Raw genomic sequence first — 15,611 nt, 5'->3', positions numbered from 1 at the left:
AGAGGAGCAGGCTCAGCACGAGAGGGAGGGGATGCCGAGCGCCCAAGGGTGCTCTCCCAGCCCAGGGTGTGCCCGTGGCAGCCCCACCTTGCAGATGCCGTTGATGCAGAGGTCGCGGCTGGCGTCGCTGTCGTAGCAGGGCGTGCCGTCCACCACCGCGTCGCGCAGCTTCTCCGCAAAGTACTCCTGCTCGGGCCGGCAGTGCAGCTCGCAGGGGTTCACTGGGGAAAGGCACACACTCAGCCCCAGCACCGGCATCTCCGAAAGCACAATCAACCCTGCAAGCCCAGGGCAGCGTAAAATACAAAACACAGCACGAGCGGGCAAGGCTGGGACACAAACTGCCAGCTCCGGCCGCTCCAGGTTTGAAAGCTCTGCCCTGCACTCACTGTTGTTGGGCACTGGTGTCCACTTGTAGAGCTTCCCTTTGTAGGGCATGGGGTTGAACTGGCTGCACTGGAGCTGGCGGAAGGAGGGCTTGTCCGGGGGGCAGCGCCGCACGTTGCAGATCCGGAACCGCTTGCGCTCGCCCAGGCAGTAGCGGCCCCCGTACTTGGGCCTGGGGAGGCAAAATCCTGTCACACAAGGGCTGGGAGGGCACAGGGCTCGGCCACAGAGCTGGGGAACGGTTTGGGTCGGAAGGGACCTCAAAATCCATCCATGTTCCACCCCCTGCCACGGGCAGGGACACCTCCCACAGAGCACACTGCTCCAAGCCCCTCCAGCTGGTGCCCACCCTGCGGCTGCTCTGGAGGAGCTGCTCTCCTTCCCACCCAGGGAGTCCCCCTGACTCTGCTGCCCCAGGGAAAGGCAAAGCTGGCACTGGACTTTTTAAAGCACAGCAGTGCTTTTCTCAGATGCCAGCAGACCCTCACGACACGGCCACCATCTCCCGCCACGCTGCCTTGTCCTTCAGTCACACCACAGCCCGTGGCCCATGTCCCAGTGACCTCACGAGAATTCCTTCTCCTGGGCACACTCTGCTGAAGAGAATGAGGCTAATGATTATTTTAGGGCTGTGTTTACACGCTCTGCCCTGAGGAATGGCTGTGGGAGGGGGGGATGCCCAGCACACATTTTCTCACTTCATCCCAAGGGCAAAGCTGAAGATTTACCTCCAGTGGCCAAAGCAAACAACTGCCCGGGAAACTCCCAGTGTTTGCTCTCCTGCCTGTCCACAGCTGTGTTTGGAACACTCCACAAATCACCATGGCACCTCTGCCACAGCGTTTATGTCAAACACAAACCCAGGTCCTGATCCAGGACTGAGATGACAGAGCACTTCCCTCAAGAGCCCAGCAGCACGCACCAAACTCACCCGAGGAAGAGGATGGGCAGAACACGTCTGGAAGGGTCAGGAGCTCACTCCTGGGGCTGCCAGAGCTCCCCATGCCATGGAAAAGTGACTCCCCTGGAACATCACTACAAAGCCCTTTTCCTCCCCATCCCAGGCTGCTCTGACACCAGGGCAAGCCAGGGGTTTTGGCTGAATGCAGTGCAACAGGGATTGGGTGACAAGGGGACATCTGGGGAGCAGATGGGTCAGCAGAAATCCCAGGATGGAGATGGCAGCTCCTGCAGCAGTGCCCGGACACTTCCAGCCAGCACTGGCTGATGGAATGCACAGGGCGATAAACTGCAGCAGGATTTTTCAAAACAACTCTGAATCAGGCTCCAAGAATGCCTGCTTTGCTGTCCTGTCACTAAAGGACACTGGATATGTTTTACATCTCTGCCCTTTGTCTGAGTCACAGTGCAGCACTCCGGGGCAGGGCACGGAACCAGTCCCTCCCAGCCCCTCCACCCCAGCGTTCTGACTCCTCACTGGCCTCCTGGGGGTCTGGCTTACGTGGGGTGGCTGCAGTGCCTCTCGGCACTCTGCACTCCTGCTCCGCAGCTGCGGGAGCAGGAGGCCCAGGAGCTCCAGGAGCTCCAGCCGCCGTCGATGGGCTCGGGCCGGAATCCCACGGGAACGCACTCGCCGTTGAAGCACCACTGTGGGACAGGGAGAACGGGGCTCAGGGTGGGAGCACTGGGGCCCAGCACACAGATTGTCCCATGGAAACCCCTGCTCTGCTTGCCTGGGGTCAGCTGGGCTCTGCCAGAGCCTGGAGCTCCTCAAGCTCCAGCTTCCCTCCAGCTCCAGTTTTCCAAGCATGGGAAACTCAGAGGTGTTGGTTTCTTTGAGGATTTGAGGGAAGCAGCAAACCCAAAACTCTGTGGAGACCCCTCAGCAAGGGGAGTCACAGCCCAGTGTCAGCCCAGAGGGGCTCAGAGGTGCCTCCCCAGCAGTGGGAAAGATCCCAGGGAGGAGCATCCACCACGGCAGCAGATTGAGCCTTGTGCTCTCCTGCCACAGTCATTACCTGGGGGTTTCACCTTCCCAGGTGATTCAAGTGGCCCCAAGCGATGAGGGCACCCCTGCCCTGCCCCTGCCCAGCCCCTGTGTGTGCAGGAGCAGGCTCCCCCAGGCCACGAGGGGTGTCCCCTGTTACCTTGCTCTCCCCGCAGGCCGTGCCATCCACAGCTGCGTCCAGCTTGGAGTGACACGTGTTCCCCACCGTGCACCACAGCGTGCTGCAGACACTCTGTGGGAAGAGAGGGACACGTTCCTGCCTGGCACAGAGCCCTTCCTGGGGCTCAGAGCCCTCCCTGGGCCACAGATCAGGTCTATCCTTTGGGCACAGATCAGATCCCTCGGGCACAGATTCCTCCCTGGGGCACAGATCAGATCCATCCCTTGGGCACCGATCCCTTCCTTGGGCACAGATCCATCCCTCAGGCACAGATCCGACCCATTCCTTGGGCACAGATCCATCCCTCAGGCACAGATCAGATCCCTCCCTTATGCACAGATCAGATCCCTCCCTTAGGCACAGATCAGATCCATCCCTTGGGCACCGATCCCTTCCTTGGGCACAGATCCATCCCTCAGGCACAGATCCATCCCTCGGGCACAGATCAGATCCCTCCCTTAGGCACAGATCAGGTCCATCCCTTGGGCACAGATCACATCCCTTCCCCAGGCACAGGTCCCTCCCTCGGGCACAGATCCATCCCTGGGGTGCAGACCAGATCCATCCCTCGGGCAGGGTGGGCACAGCCCCAGCAAAGCCCCCCATGCCCCCCATGCCCCCCTTACGTCCATGTCGTCGCAGAAGGTGGAGTAGGGGCCGTACTGCAGCCGGCACTGGTGGCCCACGTCGTACAGGACGCCCGGGGGCACCAGGGGAAAGTCCAGCAGCTCCCGGGCCGGGGGGTCATCCAGGCACAGCCCCCAGCCCCGGCTGCAAGAGAGAGCCACAGCAGTGTCACCCAGCGTCCCACGCTCCAGCAGGGGCTGGGAACAGGAGCTGGGCACGTCCCAGGAGGAGCAGCCAGCATTTCCCACTGCCACAGCCCTGCCTCTGCATCCCTGGAGCTGCTCCCGTGTGGACGGGCACCTCTGGGCACCTTCGTGGGGTGGGAGCCCCCCAGAGCCATCCCCCCCATCCCCCTGGCGTGGCAGGACATGGCAGAAGGGGAAACCACCACAAATGTGCCAGTGGACATTAATCTCAGCAGCCAGGAGTGTCCCTGCAGCTGTGATCACAGAACAGAGACGATCAGCAGCCAGATGTGCCACCACCGTGCCACGCACAGGACAGCTGTGGGCATGTGTGGCAGTGAGGCGGGCAGTGCCCCCTCTGCTCCAGCTGCTTTGCTGTGACACTTCCCGCATGCGGCCGGGGCTGTCACCAGCTCAGCCCGCCCGTGTTATTTCAAACTCGTTTCCAGCAAGGCCGAGCCCCTGGCAGGATCGGATTACCCGGGTTTGCTGGCATGGGAACGGCTCGGAACTCCCGTGCCATGAGATTCCCTTCTAACCCAAAGCAGCAGCAGGGAAACGGGGCTGGCAGCAGCAGAGCTGCTGCTCTGGGTGCTGGCAGTGCCACGGGGGGTGCCAGCAGAACCAGCCCCCTCCTCCCTTCCCTTTCCCATCCCACCCAGAGCTCCACACCTGCAAAGAGCTCCCTTGGCTGCAGACAGCCCCTAACTCCCCTGCACGTCCTCACTGAAACACACTTTATTTCCCTGTGGCAAGAACCAGGAAAGGGCTTGCTTTCAGCAGCCCGGGGGCTCAAAAACCTCCATTTCCAAACCCCCAACAGCAGCAGCATCCAGCCCAGTGGGAAGGGCAGGGTTCCCTCCCTGTGGGTGATGGGGGCTGAGCAGGGATGGATGGGGCATGGGCTGGGCAGCTGGACAGGGTCCACATATTCCCACAGAATCCCAGAACCCTGGCATGGTTTGGGTTGGAAGGAGCCTTAAAGCCCATCCCATTCTGTACACTTGCAGTGTTTTCTCTAAAAACAGAAGGTGTCCTTACTGGAAAAAGTCCAGGCTCAAGCCCTTCATCCTGGCTGAGCCCCAGGTGTGACACTCATGCTGCTCTGACCCTTCACCCTGTGCCTGTTTGGGGCCCCACAGGTCCCCCCTACACTGTCCCCAGCCTCCTCTGACCAGCTTGGGGCACTCCCTGCCCTGCCCCAGCTCACAGAAGGGTCTCTGTCCAGTCTGGGGGTGACTGGGGTCTGCCTCAGCTTTCCAGCTTTTCCAGAATCCATTGCTTTGTTAAATATTTTACAACCATTCTCGTGGTCTGTTCAATCAGCCAAAACACATCTCCAAGCAGGGAAAAATTGGCCTGAGTTTCCCTCTGGCTCCCAGGGATCTGCAGTAAATCCCAGTCCAGAGGGAAAGATGCAAGGTCTGCACTGCTCTGCCTGTTCCAGCCCGCTCTTAACGAGCTGGAGGATGGACTGGATGGAACAGTGATTGAATCCCCATCTGTGAGCAGCCTGAGAGGATCTGCAGATACATTTGAGAGCAGGATTAAAATTCCAAAAGCTCCCAGAGAACTGGAGGAAGGGTCCAAGGAAGCCAGGACACAATTCAATAGAAACAAAGGCAAAGCTGGGAGCTTGGGAAGGATCAGCTGCACAGCCACGGTGGAGGGGCTGGCACAGGGGGGCACGGGCAGGGCAAGGGCAGCAGGCCCCAGGCCCTGGCAGAGGAGGATGATGGAAGAAGAGCTCCAGCACTGAGGAAAAAGGCTGAAAATCTGGCTGTCTGATGTAGAGCAAAGTCTGAAGGGTGCCTTCACCAGCAGAGCATCAGCAGCCACGCTGTGCCAGCACCCTACACTGGCCTGAGCGAGGGGACACCTTCCTTGGGGACAGGACCTGTGCCAGTGTCCCCTTGTGTCCAGGCAGAGCCTGAGTGAAGCCCCAGCTGCAGCCAGCCCTGACTGCAGTGCTGGGGCCGGGAATCACTTTCAGATGCTGCAGCATTCAGCAGTGCTTGTGAAACAACAACGACCTCGTGTAAAACAATAATCATCACATCCAAGAGCGCGGCTCTCCCAACGTGAGGTCTGTTCCAAGCACACCCCGCAGCCCCAGGTCAGCAGGGTCGGGTTTCCTGGCTCCCTCCCTGCTGCTCTCCTGCCAGCATCCCCTACAACACGCTCCTGCCTGCTGGCCCTGTGCTGGCCCTGGGCGTCACAGCCGGTGACAGACGCCTGCCAGGCCCTCTCCCGAGGAAGAGCTGCTCCTTCTGGGGGAGCAGAGAGACCAAAACCCCAGCAGAGGGGCTTCCAGCTGCTCTGTCTCCCCATCACAGCCTGCAGCAGCCCGGGGTCAGCACAGGCAGGAAATTCTTCCTCCCCAAGTGAAGGTTAAAAGCAGAGGGCCAAGAGCGCGGCGGATGCGGGCGAGCTCCATTCCTCCACTCCTCACAAAGCCATAAATCAGCAGCAGCTCCCCTGCACGGGGCCAGCCCACACGGCCAGGCTGGATCTGGGAGCAGAGCCTGGCCCCAGCAGCCTCCCCTGGCCCTGCTCTCACTGCTTCCAAACCTGCCAGCAGCACGGGGAAATGTTCCTCCAGTGCAAGCCACTGCTGACAAACCAAACTCCGGGCTGGGCTCCTTGGAACTTCCTAACAACAGGCTGAAAAATCAGCCACGGGTGCTAAAAATAAACAAAGGCAGGGAAGAATTTGGCTGGATCTGGTTTGCCCATGACAGGGAGAGAGAATGGAAGAGATTCCGCAGGGAATCTCCTGCAGGGAGCACTGAGGGAAAACACTCTGGTTTTATCTGTGCAACCCTGTGCCCCCCAAAAGCTCCTGATCCCCATTCACAGCACAGAGTGAGGCAACCCAGGGTGGATCCATGGAATCGTGGAATGGTTTGGTGGGAAGGGACCTCAAAGCCCCTCTCATCCCACCCCTGCCATGGGCAGGAACACCTCCCACTACCCCAGGCTGCTCCAAGCCTTGGCCTCGGACCCTCCCAGGGATGGGGCAGCCACAGCTGCTCTGGGCAAAGACCCCCAACACTCTTGGAGAGCTGTCTCAGAGATGAGAGCACCCCCCTGCCTGGCCCCGACCCCCAGCCCCATCAGTGAGGAGGAAGAGGAGGAAGCACTCACTCGAGGAAGCGTGTGATGTACTCGCGGCTGCAGCGGGACCAGGTGAGTGGGGACGTGTCATACAGGAGCTGTGGAGACATGATGAAAGGTCTTTTCCCAACTGGCTCACAGTCATTGCTGCTTCCATCATGCTGAATCCCAAAACTGTGTAAGACACAGCCCATGGAGGGGAGGTGAGCCACGGCCCCACAGCCCCACCGCCACCGCGCGGGAGCAGGGCCCTGCCCTGGGGCCCTGTGCTGACAGCCCTGGGCCTTGTCCCCTGCAGCTTTCCCACTGAAAACTCAGCAATGTTCTACAGGATCTCGCTGGTGGGTGTTTCCCACACAGGCATGTCTATTGGGAACTGCAGTGCTCAAGGGATCCTGTCAAAGTTTAACTGAAACCGGGGCAAGCAAAATTCTGTCGCTGACATTACAGACAGATCCTACTTTAAAACCTCTCAGTGGGCAAGCCCTGCTCCAAAACCTTCCCACACCACCCCAGGACAATACACAGGTGCAATTTCTCCAGGTTGCCTTGGATTGTGTGCTTCTCATTAAACCTGGGACAACCCAAAACTTCACTCTGGAATGAAACCCTCAGGGAGCAAGGGAGTGTTTGCACCCGTGAGGAACCACCTGGGAACCATCTCCCAACTTCCCCCCGTGCTTTCTCCAGCCCCAGGGTGCACGCAGAGAACGGGAGGAGGAGGAGGAAGAGGGTGGTACCTGTGTCCCAGCTCGTGGGCCACGGTGAAGGCGAGGGGCAGCCCCGTGTCCTCGTTGATGTTGCAGCTCCGGTGGGGCTGGCACATCCCGGCCACGTGGGACAGCCCCAGGGTCTCACAGGGCCTGTTCATGGCAGCACAGATGTCCTTCCTTGGCCGAGGGGACGAGGGCACACGGACAGACAGACAGACACAGAGCAGAGAGGGCGTTGGAAGGCGGCAGGACCCGGCACACGGACAGCGGCCAAACAGGAGTGAGAGAGAGACAGCCAACATCCTTCCACAGGGGAAGCTTTTATGACCTCTCCTTTCCCCTCTCCCCTCCCAGTATCCCCAGCTCACGATTAAGCCTGATTAATGGGAGCTGCTGGCCAGCCTGGCTGCGTTTATTCCCTTGTATAAATAAAGCTGATGCTGGGGATAATCAAACAATGTTTGGGGGAAGCACATCCCAGAGGTGCTGTGGTTTTCCAGGGCAGCTCCAGCCACCCAGGAAGAACAGCCCCACTAAAGTACAAGGCCTGAAGTGCCTCATTTCTGCTACAAAGCAACCTCCCAGGGAAGACAGAGCTGCTGTGGGTTGTGAATCAAACCACCACAACAGGCAGCTCACGGCAGCCTGAAAGCCTCAAACCAGGCTCTGACTGCAAGGTACACAAACTTGGCCAGAGGCAGGAATTCCTGCCAGCTCCGTGGGAGGTCAAGGGCTTCCCAGAGGCTCCTCTGCCAAGCCCAGCCTCTGAGGGAAAAAGGAGAGTTAATCCTGTGTACAGCTCCTGCATCCAGCCCCTCTGGGGGTTGGCAACAGGGCCACGGTGAAAACCTGGTTTGGAAAGCTCAGCTGGGAGCTGTGTCCAGGTTCAAACCTGGATTTGGACCAGTCCACGGAATCACAGACCCGTGGAATGCTTTGGGTTGGAAGGGATCCTAAAGATCATCTAATTCCAGCCCCCTGCCCTGGGCAGGGACACCTTCCACAGCAGCTCCAGCACCAGGAAACATCCCCAGATTTCACACTACAGATCTTACATGCAGGTGTCCAGGCAGGGAGAGTGAGATTTCAAGAGCTCCCAGGAGATGTCCCCCTGGCTGTCCCCACCTGCAGCCAGGTGAGTTTTGCTGCACAGCCCCAGAGCTGTGTGAGGGCTCCACACCTGGTGAGCAGCACGGCCACGTCGTGGTGCAGGGGGTGGGAGTCTCCCTTCACGTTGATGCTCTTCTGCCACTTGCAGAAGCTTTTCAAGGTGTTGTCTGCGTGGTGGGAGATCTTCAGGTCCTCCTGCCAACATGAAGGGAGATCTGCTGGAGCTGTTTGGATTTTGGGATGGGGAGGGGAGAGGTCTGAGCCCAGACACATCAGAGTGGGATTGGGAGCGAGTGCCATCCAAATGGAACTGCTCCATGTTTATAGCTTGTAGGCTGGGTGGGAAGACAGCCCTTTTCCTGCTTTCTTTTCATCTGTGATTCAACCAAAACATTAAATCACCCCGTAACAGGGGTTAAGAACCACTGCAGGAAAACCCCGTGTGCTGGCTGGCAGTGGAGACCCTGAGTGGCCTCAGGCCCCCCAGAGCCACCACGGCAGCTTGGACAGGACCACCCAGAGCCCTCTGTCACCACAGTGACACCACTGTGTCACCACAAACCACCCCAAAGCCAGGCTCTGCAGCTCCTCTGCCCACACTGACCCTGGCTCCACCAGCCAGAAAGGAGGCAAAGGTGGGCACCTGGACTTCTCCACACACTCTGGGCCAGGCCAGGGGGGAGCCTGGTCCCAGCCCAGCCCAGCCCAGCCCAGTCTGGGCCTCACCTCCTCGTGCTCCAGCAGGATCAGCCGCACTATGGCGATGTTGATGGGGTTCCCGATGCTGGCGTGGTGGAACAGCCCTGCCACCTGCAGTGGGACACCAGGGCACATGGCTGGGGACACACAGCAGCCAGGACACTGCTGCGGCCCCCTCCAGCTGCAGCAGCTCCTGCAGGCTGCTGACAAGACGTCAGGAATTCCCCAGGTGGGAGACAAGAGCAGACACGGGGCTGGAGCGAGGCTGCCATGAAATCCACTCACACTGATGTGATCTGTGCAGGAACCCAGCCAGAAACGCCCGGGGACCCCTCTGCTCTCACTCCTGCTGGATGTGTTTAGCATCTCAAAGGAGTTTGGTGCTCTCTGGGCGCCTTCAGCACCCCAGAAATCCATCCAGGGATGTTACCTGAGCTCCTCTGCCCCCTCCCACCCTCTCCTGGCATCAACCAAAGCTTTCTTCTGGAATGCCAAGAGCCACCCCGGCAGCAGCAGAGGGGCAGCCTGAGCCACCTCCTTGTCTGCTGGTGTCACGGCAGCAGCACAGCCCCCAGACTGCCAGCACAGACCACCACGCCTGGCTGTCCCTGCTGTCCTTCCCTCAGCTGTCCTGCCCACGTCCCCGTGGTCCGTGTCAGGGGCTCCTGGGTGAGCTGTGGGTGCCTCCCCACCCGCAGGGGCCCGGCACTGCAGGCCAGCACTCACCATGTTCATGACGGTCAGCACGTACTTCTCGATGTTGGCACTGCCGTGGAACTCTACCATCTTGGTGTCTGCCACCACCAGCGTCTCCACCCACTTCTCCCTGCTGACGGAGCGCTGCCTGATCCTTCTCCTCCTCTGCTGCTTCTGCTCCCACCTCTCCCTGCGCCTCTCAGACCGCTCCAGGCCTTCCTGAGACTCTGAGGGATTCAAGGGGAAAAAGATTTCTTTCCTTGATCAAGTGCCTGCAACTTTAGTATCTTCTTTTTTTAATTCAAAGGAATCACCTTTGATGTGGAGAAGGCTCCCACTCAGAGCCACAACTCTAACTCATAACTCAGTAACTCATGTGCACTTTGCTGTGCTCTGCTCCAAAGGACTCTGAGCTCAGCCTGCTGCACATGAGCAGGACACAAAACAAAACCAAAACAAAACAGAGCATTTGGAGGAATTTCTTTGACCAGAACTGGGTTTGCAATATTCCTCAAGAAACAGGGAGCCTCCCAAAGCAGAGTCTTGGCGTTTGTCCTGACACAGGAATTTGTAGACAACACTGCAGAGATGCTTGAGAAACAACCCGAGGAAAAACCCCAGTGGCTGCACATTTGGGGTCACTCCAAATCTGTGTTTGTCAGGAAAGAACAGTTCCCACCACGATGAACTCTGTGCCCCCAAAGCAGGAGAAAAGAAGGGAGGAGGGAAGGGAAGGGAAGGGAAGGGAAGGGAAGGGAAGGGAAGGGAAGGGAAGGGAAGGGAAGAGAAGAGAAGAGAAGAGAAGAGAAGAGAAGAGAAGAGAAGAGAAGAGAAGAGAAGAGAAGAGAAGAGAAGAGAAGAGAAGAGAAGAGCAGCTCCTTCCCGAGGGGAATGCTGGCTGGAGCGCGGAGGCGGGGGAGCTCAGCGCTGCTCATGCACAGCAGCTCTGGAATTCTGCAGCGGGGACTTTTCCTGTGACACGGCTCCAAGAGCAAGGTCAGGGTCAGCCCGGGCTGGGTGAAGGCTTTACAAACCTCATCCCACACAGTGGGAATCGCTTTCATGGCGTCGGAGCCTGGCTTCCCCAACAATGCACTCCTACATGTCCCGGGCTGCAGGGAGCGCGTGCTGTGAAAGGGCGTTTCATCCCCAGCCTGAGAAACCCCAGCTATCTGCGCCTCCTGATGAACTGCTAATACCACTGGGACAGTTTAATCGCACTTGGAGCTCGTTCCTGGTGTGGCCTTAGTGCTGAGCTGGGATATGAGGCTGCTGCAGAGCTGGGGATGCCCAGGGGGGCATTCCCCCTGGCATTATCCCAGTCAAACAGCACCCAGCTGAGCCCAGGGCAGCCCTGGGCATTGACAGGACTTAAACAACACCAGCAGCATCTGCCTGTCGTGGCAAAGCAAAGAGCAACACAGCAGAGCCCAGAGGGAGGATGGCAGTCACTAAAATCCTACAGACTTTGGGACTCCTTTGGGATTCCCCTCCAGGGCATGCACAGCACGTCCACCCCTCTGGTCCTGATTACAGAGCAGATCCTCATGAATAACAGGCCATGGAATACCCAGAGAAATTAATGCTCAAGAATAGACTTCAAAGTCCAGAAGGGACTTGAGTCAAGAACAGACTTCAAAGCCTAAGTGAAGCCATTAAGATTATCACCACAGATTAAGTAATTAATTTAGATTATCAGAAGAATGCCTGAAGACAGCCCTGTTACAGAAGCAAACCCCAGTTTGTGAAAGCAGAGACCTCCAGAAAATGTGCAGCACATAGTGCACTGCAGCTTCACCAGGGAGCAAAGTGCCCACGAGCTTCTGGGAATGCACTGAATTCCTCAGAATTCCTCAGCACTTGAAAGGCTGAAATTTGGGAGTTTATCCAACCCATCTGCCGTGCACAGGGAAGGACCGACAGTGGGAACTCCCGGGGCAGCCACCGAGCTCCACTGCCAAAGTCCCATGCCCTGGCAGGTCAAAACCAAAGTTTTGCTGGAAATGAAAGCAAAATCTGTCTCCACATCACCCCCAGCCTGCAGCAGGGCTGGGAGCAGGAGATGAGCCCGAGGTCCAGCACCCAGTGGGTCACTGGTGACACAGAGGGGGGAACAGTACCTTGTACACCACAGGACTGCCGCGGGGCCGGGGCTCTCCTGCCCTGCTCAGCCCTGTCCTGGGGAGCCTGGCGCTTGTAGATCCTGTGGGGCTGTGCTGCTCCCTCCTCCCGCGGGCTGCTGGACACGGGCTCGATGAAATAGTCCTCGTCCATGAGCTGAAACACACCTTTCTGCCAGGGAGACACCAAGTGCCACCGTGAGGCCACCTGCAGCCCAGGTGGAACCTGGCACTGGGAGTGATCACAGGACCGTGGAATGGCTGGGGTGGGAAGGGACCTTAAAGCCCATCCAGTGCCACCCCTGCCATGGCAGGGACATCTCCCACTGTCCCAGGGTGTCCCAAGCCCTGCCCAACCTGGTCTTGGGCACTGCCAGGGATCCAGGGGCAGCCAATTCCAGCCCAGCCCCTCCCCACCCTCCCAGGAAGGATTCTCCCCAGTATTCCATTTACTCCTGCCCTCTGGCAGTGGGAAGCCATGGAGGATCCCATGGCATTGTGCTCCCTCCAAAGTGAGGGACAGCAGTGTGAGCACTGCCCCAGCAGGTACGTGGGGCCATTTCTGCAAACCCACAGGACCCCTCTCCCCCAAACTCCTCCAGGTCACTGCTGCCCCAGGAAATACTGAGAGTGGAGCTGAGGAAACAGCGAGCAGCTTCACTGCCCAGGAGCTGGGCTACCACATCAGCTCCAGCTCCCAGCCCTGCCTTCCCAGGTGTGCTCCTCACAATCCCAGTCACGCAGCAGGTAGAGAACTGCTGCTTTTGGGAATCTGGACACAGACAAATAAACCCAGCCCCGCAGGGGTCCCACACCACTGCAATCCATGGGAAATTCACAGTCAGCTCATCCAGGGTGCACCAGACCCGCGTGAGGAGATGCTGACTCTGCTGCCGCTGGGAATTTTGGTGTCGATTTGGCAGAAAGAAGGGCTCCCCCAGCAGCTGCTGCCATTCCCGGCGGAGCAGGGCTCGGTGAGGAGGGGCTGCACTCACCAGGCCGTCGCAGGTGCTGAGGGCAGCCAGCCCCGCCTGCGGCGCCCGGCCCCGCACCTCGCCGACCATGTGGCACGGGTTGTAGGAGCGCGGCTGGATCTTGGCGCCGGCGAGGCCCCCGAAACGCCTCTCGCTGACAAAGCCCGGGGCCAGCAGGTGCCTGTTGAGGCTCAGGTTGAATTTCAGGGCTTGCCCTCCGTACTGCAGCTCGTAGAAAGCGGGAAGCTTGCTCCTGGAGGCAGGGGACCTGCGGTGAAGGGCCCGGTACGACAAGTCGTAGGACAGGAAGGCTCCGCTCTCGTCGACCCTGATGGGATGGACGATGTCGCTGCCCGAGCGCGGCTCTGGGGAGAGGGGTGCGCTGGTTACCCGCAGGGCTCTTCACCTTTCACACCTTTCCTCTCACACCTTTCCTCTCGCACCTTTCCTGTCACACCGCTCCCCCCGCTGGACCCGGGCAGCCGCTGGCTGTGCCCGCTGGCCCGGCACGGGGCAGGGACAGCACGGACTGTCCCCGTGCCCTGGGGGCCAGCGCTGGGGCTTGCCGGGGACAGCGTTAGGGTCAGGGCCCGGCCGGACGAGGGGCACTCAGGCAGCTCCGCTCAGCTCCCGCTGTTAAACCCCGGCTGCCAGTGATAAAAACACCGAACAAACAACGGAAAAACTCCCAGAAAATGGAGAATCCCCGCTTTGGGGCGGTGCTGGGACACGCCGTCGCCGGGGGCAAAGCACCCGCGGGCACGGAGCGCCCCGGAGCCTGCCCGGGCGGGGACCGGGGCCGCCGGCTCCGAGCGTGCCCGGCCCGGGGCGAGCGCCGCAGCGGCGGGGCACCGGGCTGCAGGCTGGCAAGCATTCCGCCGAAAATCCCGCGGACACCCGGCGCTCATCCCGCAGACAATCCCGCGGACATCCAGCGCTCAATCCCGCGGACGATCCCGCGGACACCCGGCGCTCATTCCGCTCATCCCGCGGACAATCCCGCGGACATCCAGCGCTCATTCCCGCGGACAATCCCGCGGACATCCAGTGCTCATCCCGCGGACAATCCCGCGAACACCCAGCTCTCATGCCCCGGACAATCCCGCGGGCACCCGGCTCTCATCCCACTCAATCCCGCGGACAATCCTGCGCCACGGGGCGGGGCCACACACAGCGGGGGCGGGGCTACACACAACGGGGGGCGGGGTTATGAACAACAGTGGGTGGAGTTATGCACATCAGATGGGCGTGGTTATGTGCAGCAGATAGGCGTGGTTATGCACATTAACAGGCGTGGTTATGCATATTAAATGGAAGTTGTTATGTGCAGCAGATAGGCGTGGTTGTGCGTGGCAGGTGGGTGCAGCTATGCACATTAGTGGGCGTGGTTATGCACATTAGATGGGCGTGGTCATGAACATAAGATGGTCGTGGTTATGCACATTAGGTGGGCGTGGTTATGCACAGTAGATGGGCGTGGTTATGCACATCATGGGGCGGGGTTATGCTGATACTTTAAGATTGAGCTGTCACATTTCCAGAGTCTGCACTACGTTGGTGTATAACTCTGAACTCCATTTAGAGTGTCAGCAGCTCTCCTCGCAGCTCGGTCAGACAGAACAATCCTTTTCCAGCCCCAGAAGCAAGGACAGCGCTGCAGCTTCAGGCCCAAAAGGTGCAAACAACAGGGAATGGAAGAGAGCAACGTGAGAGGATGGGACTGCACAACCCGGAGCTGGAACTGGGCAATTAACCCCAGTATAGAAATGAACCAAAATTTATGAAAGTGCAAAAAGTCGTGACCTGGAGTCCAGCTTGGGCGTAGCCATGGCTGGGCTCTTGTATTGGCCAAGGTGTACCCTGTCTTTTAATAAATCCCTGCTTTATTCTTTAACTCTGCCCAGTCCCTGCTCCAGGCAGCCCCTCAAGGCAACAAGGCTCAGCAGATGGGCGGGGTTATGCATATTGGGGCGGGGTTATGAACATTAGGGGTGGGGTTATGAACATTAGGAGAGGGGATATGCACATTAGGGGCGGGGATATGCACATTAAGGGCGGGGTTATGCATATTAGGGGCGGTGCTTATCGTTGCCGGCGTGGCCCGTGGCGCCCCCTGGCGCTCGTTTGCCGCTTTGCTTCGTCTGCCCGCCCTGAGAACCGCGATTTAAAAAAAAAAACAAAACACACAAACATTCAGTGAATTTTCTGTCAAAAATAAAAAACGGTGCTTGGCTGACGCCGCTACGTCCCTCCTGTCCTCTCCTCCTGCCGGTCGCTGCCTCGGTTTATTTTCTCTCAGGCTGAAGCGCACCGGGAGCAAACACCGGGCATTACTGGGCTCTGCTAATTACCGCCTCGGGGGCTGCTCGCGGCTCCGTCAGCGCACAGCTTTCCCGTGACGGCCGCAGCTCCGGTGGCTCCGCACCTGCCGGGATTTTGGGATAACGTTGGGGATAATGATGAATTAGGCGATAATGTTAAACATGCAGATGGGCCGGGCGCGCGCCCCCTGGCGGCCGGAGCGGGGAGCGCGCCCCGCGGGCGGGGCCGGTGCCGACACCCGCGGCGGCCGCTGGGTGCCCGTGGCGCCCGGCTAGCTCAGTCGGTAGAGCATGGGACTCTTAATCCCAGGGTCGTGGGTTCGAGCCCCACGTTGGGCGCATTGCGTTTTTCCTGCTTTCTCTTGGTTTTTATTATTTTTTCCCCCCCCAGCCTGGCTCCTCCCGGCGCGGGCAGCCAGCCCGCGGCAGGCAGGCCGCCCCCTCCCGCCGAGCGGGGCGGAGCGGGCGCGGAGGCGGCGGACTGCATGTCCCGGCATGCCCGAGCGGCGGCTGCGCGGCGGGGCCGGGCCGGG

General features: G+C 59.5%; 1 protein-coding gene and 1 non-coding gene across 2 annotated transcripts in view; one reads left to right on the top strand and one right to left on the bottom strand.

Moving 5' to 3' along the window:
- ADAMTS7 (ADAM metallopeptidase with thrombospondin type 1 motif 7) overlaps positions 1-13,631 on the bottom strand; it is a 28,054-nt gene extending 14,423 nt beyond the window's left edge. Inside the window, exons 1-13 of the mRNA XM_039723034.1 lie at positions 13,511-13,631; positions 12,779-13,122; positions 11,784-11,955; positions 9,694-9,890; positions 8,995-9,078; positions 8,339-8,463; positions 7,186-7,335; positions 6,476-6,619; positions 3,143-3,287; positions 2,496-2,588; positions 1,850-1,995; positions 390-559; positions 88-221 (exon numbers count right to left, since the gene is read on the bottom strand). Of these exons, the coding sequence (XP_039578968.1) occupies positions 88-221; positions 390-559; positions 1,850-1,995; positions 2,496-2,588; positions 3,143-3,287; positions 6,476-6,619; positions 7,186-7,335; positions 8,339-8,463; positions 8,995-9,078; positions 9,694-9,890; positions 11,784-11,955; positions 12,779-13,122; positions 13,511-13,631 (2,025 nt within the window). The remainder of the gene's footprint in view (positions 1-87; positions 222-389; positions 560-1,849; positions 1,996-2,495; positions 2,589-3,142; positions 3,288-6,475; positions 6,620-7,185; positions 7,336-8,338; positions 8,464-8,994; positions 9,079-9,693; positions 9,891-11,783; positions 11,956-12,778; positions 13,123-13,510) is intronic.
- Positions 13,632-15,344: 1,713 nt separating this feature from the next.
- Positions 15,345-15,417, top strand: TRNAK-CUU. The gene has a single exon. It is a non-coding gene; the product is annotated as a tRNA-Lys (tRNA).
- Positions 15,418-15,611: the final 194 nt, after the last annotated feature.

This window comes from Passer montanus, unplaced genomic scaffold, assembly GCF_014805655.1.
Source record: "Passer montanus isolate IOZ18808 unplaced genomic scaffold, ASM1480565v1 scaffold5, whole genome shotgun sequence".
In the NCBI taxonomy this organism is placed as follows: domain Eukaryota; kingdom Metazoa; phylum Chordata; class Aves; order Passeriformes; family Passeridae; genus Passer; species Passer montanus.
This window is presented reverse-complemented; position numbering and strand designations above follow the sequence as displayed.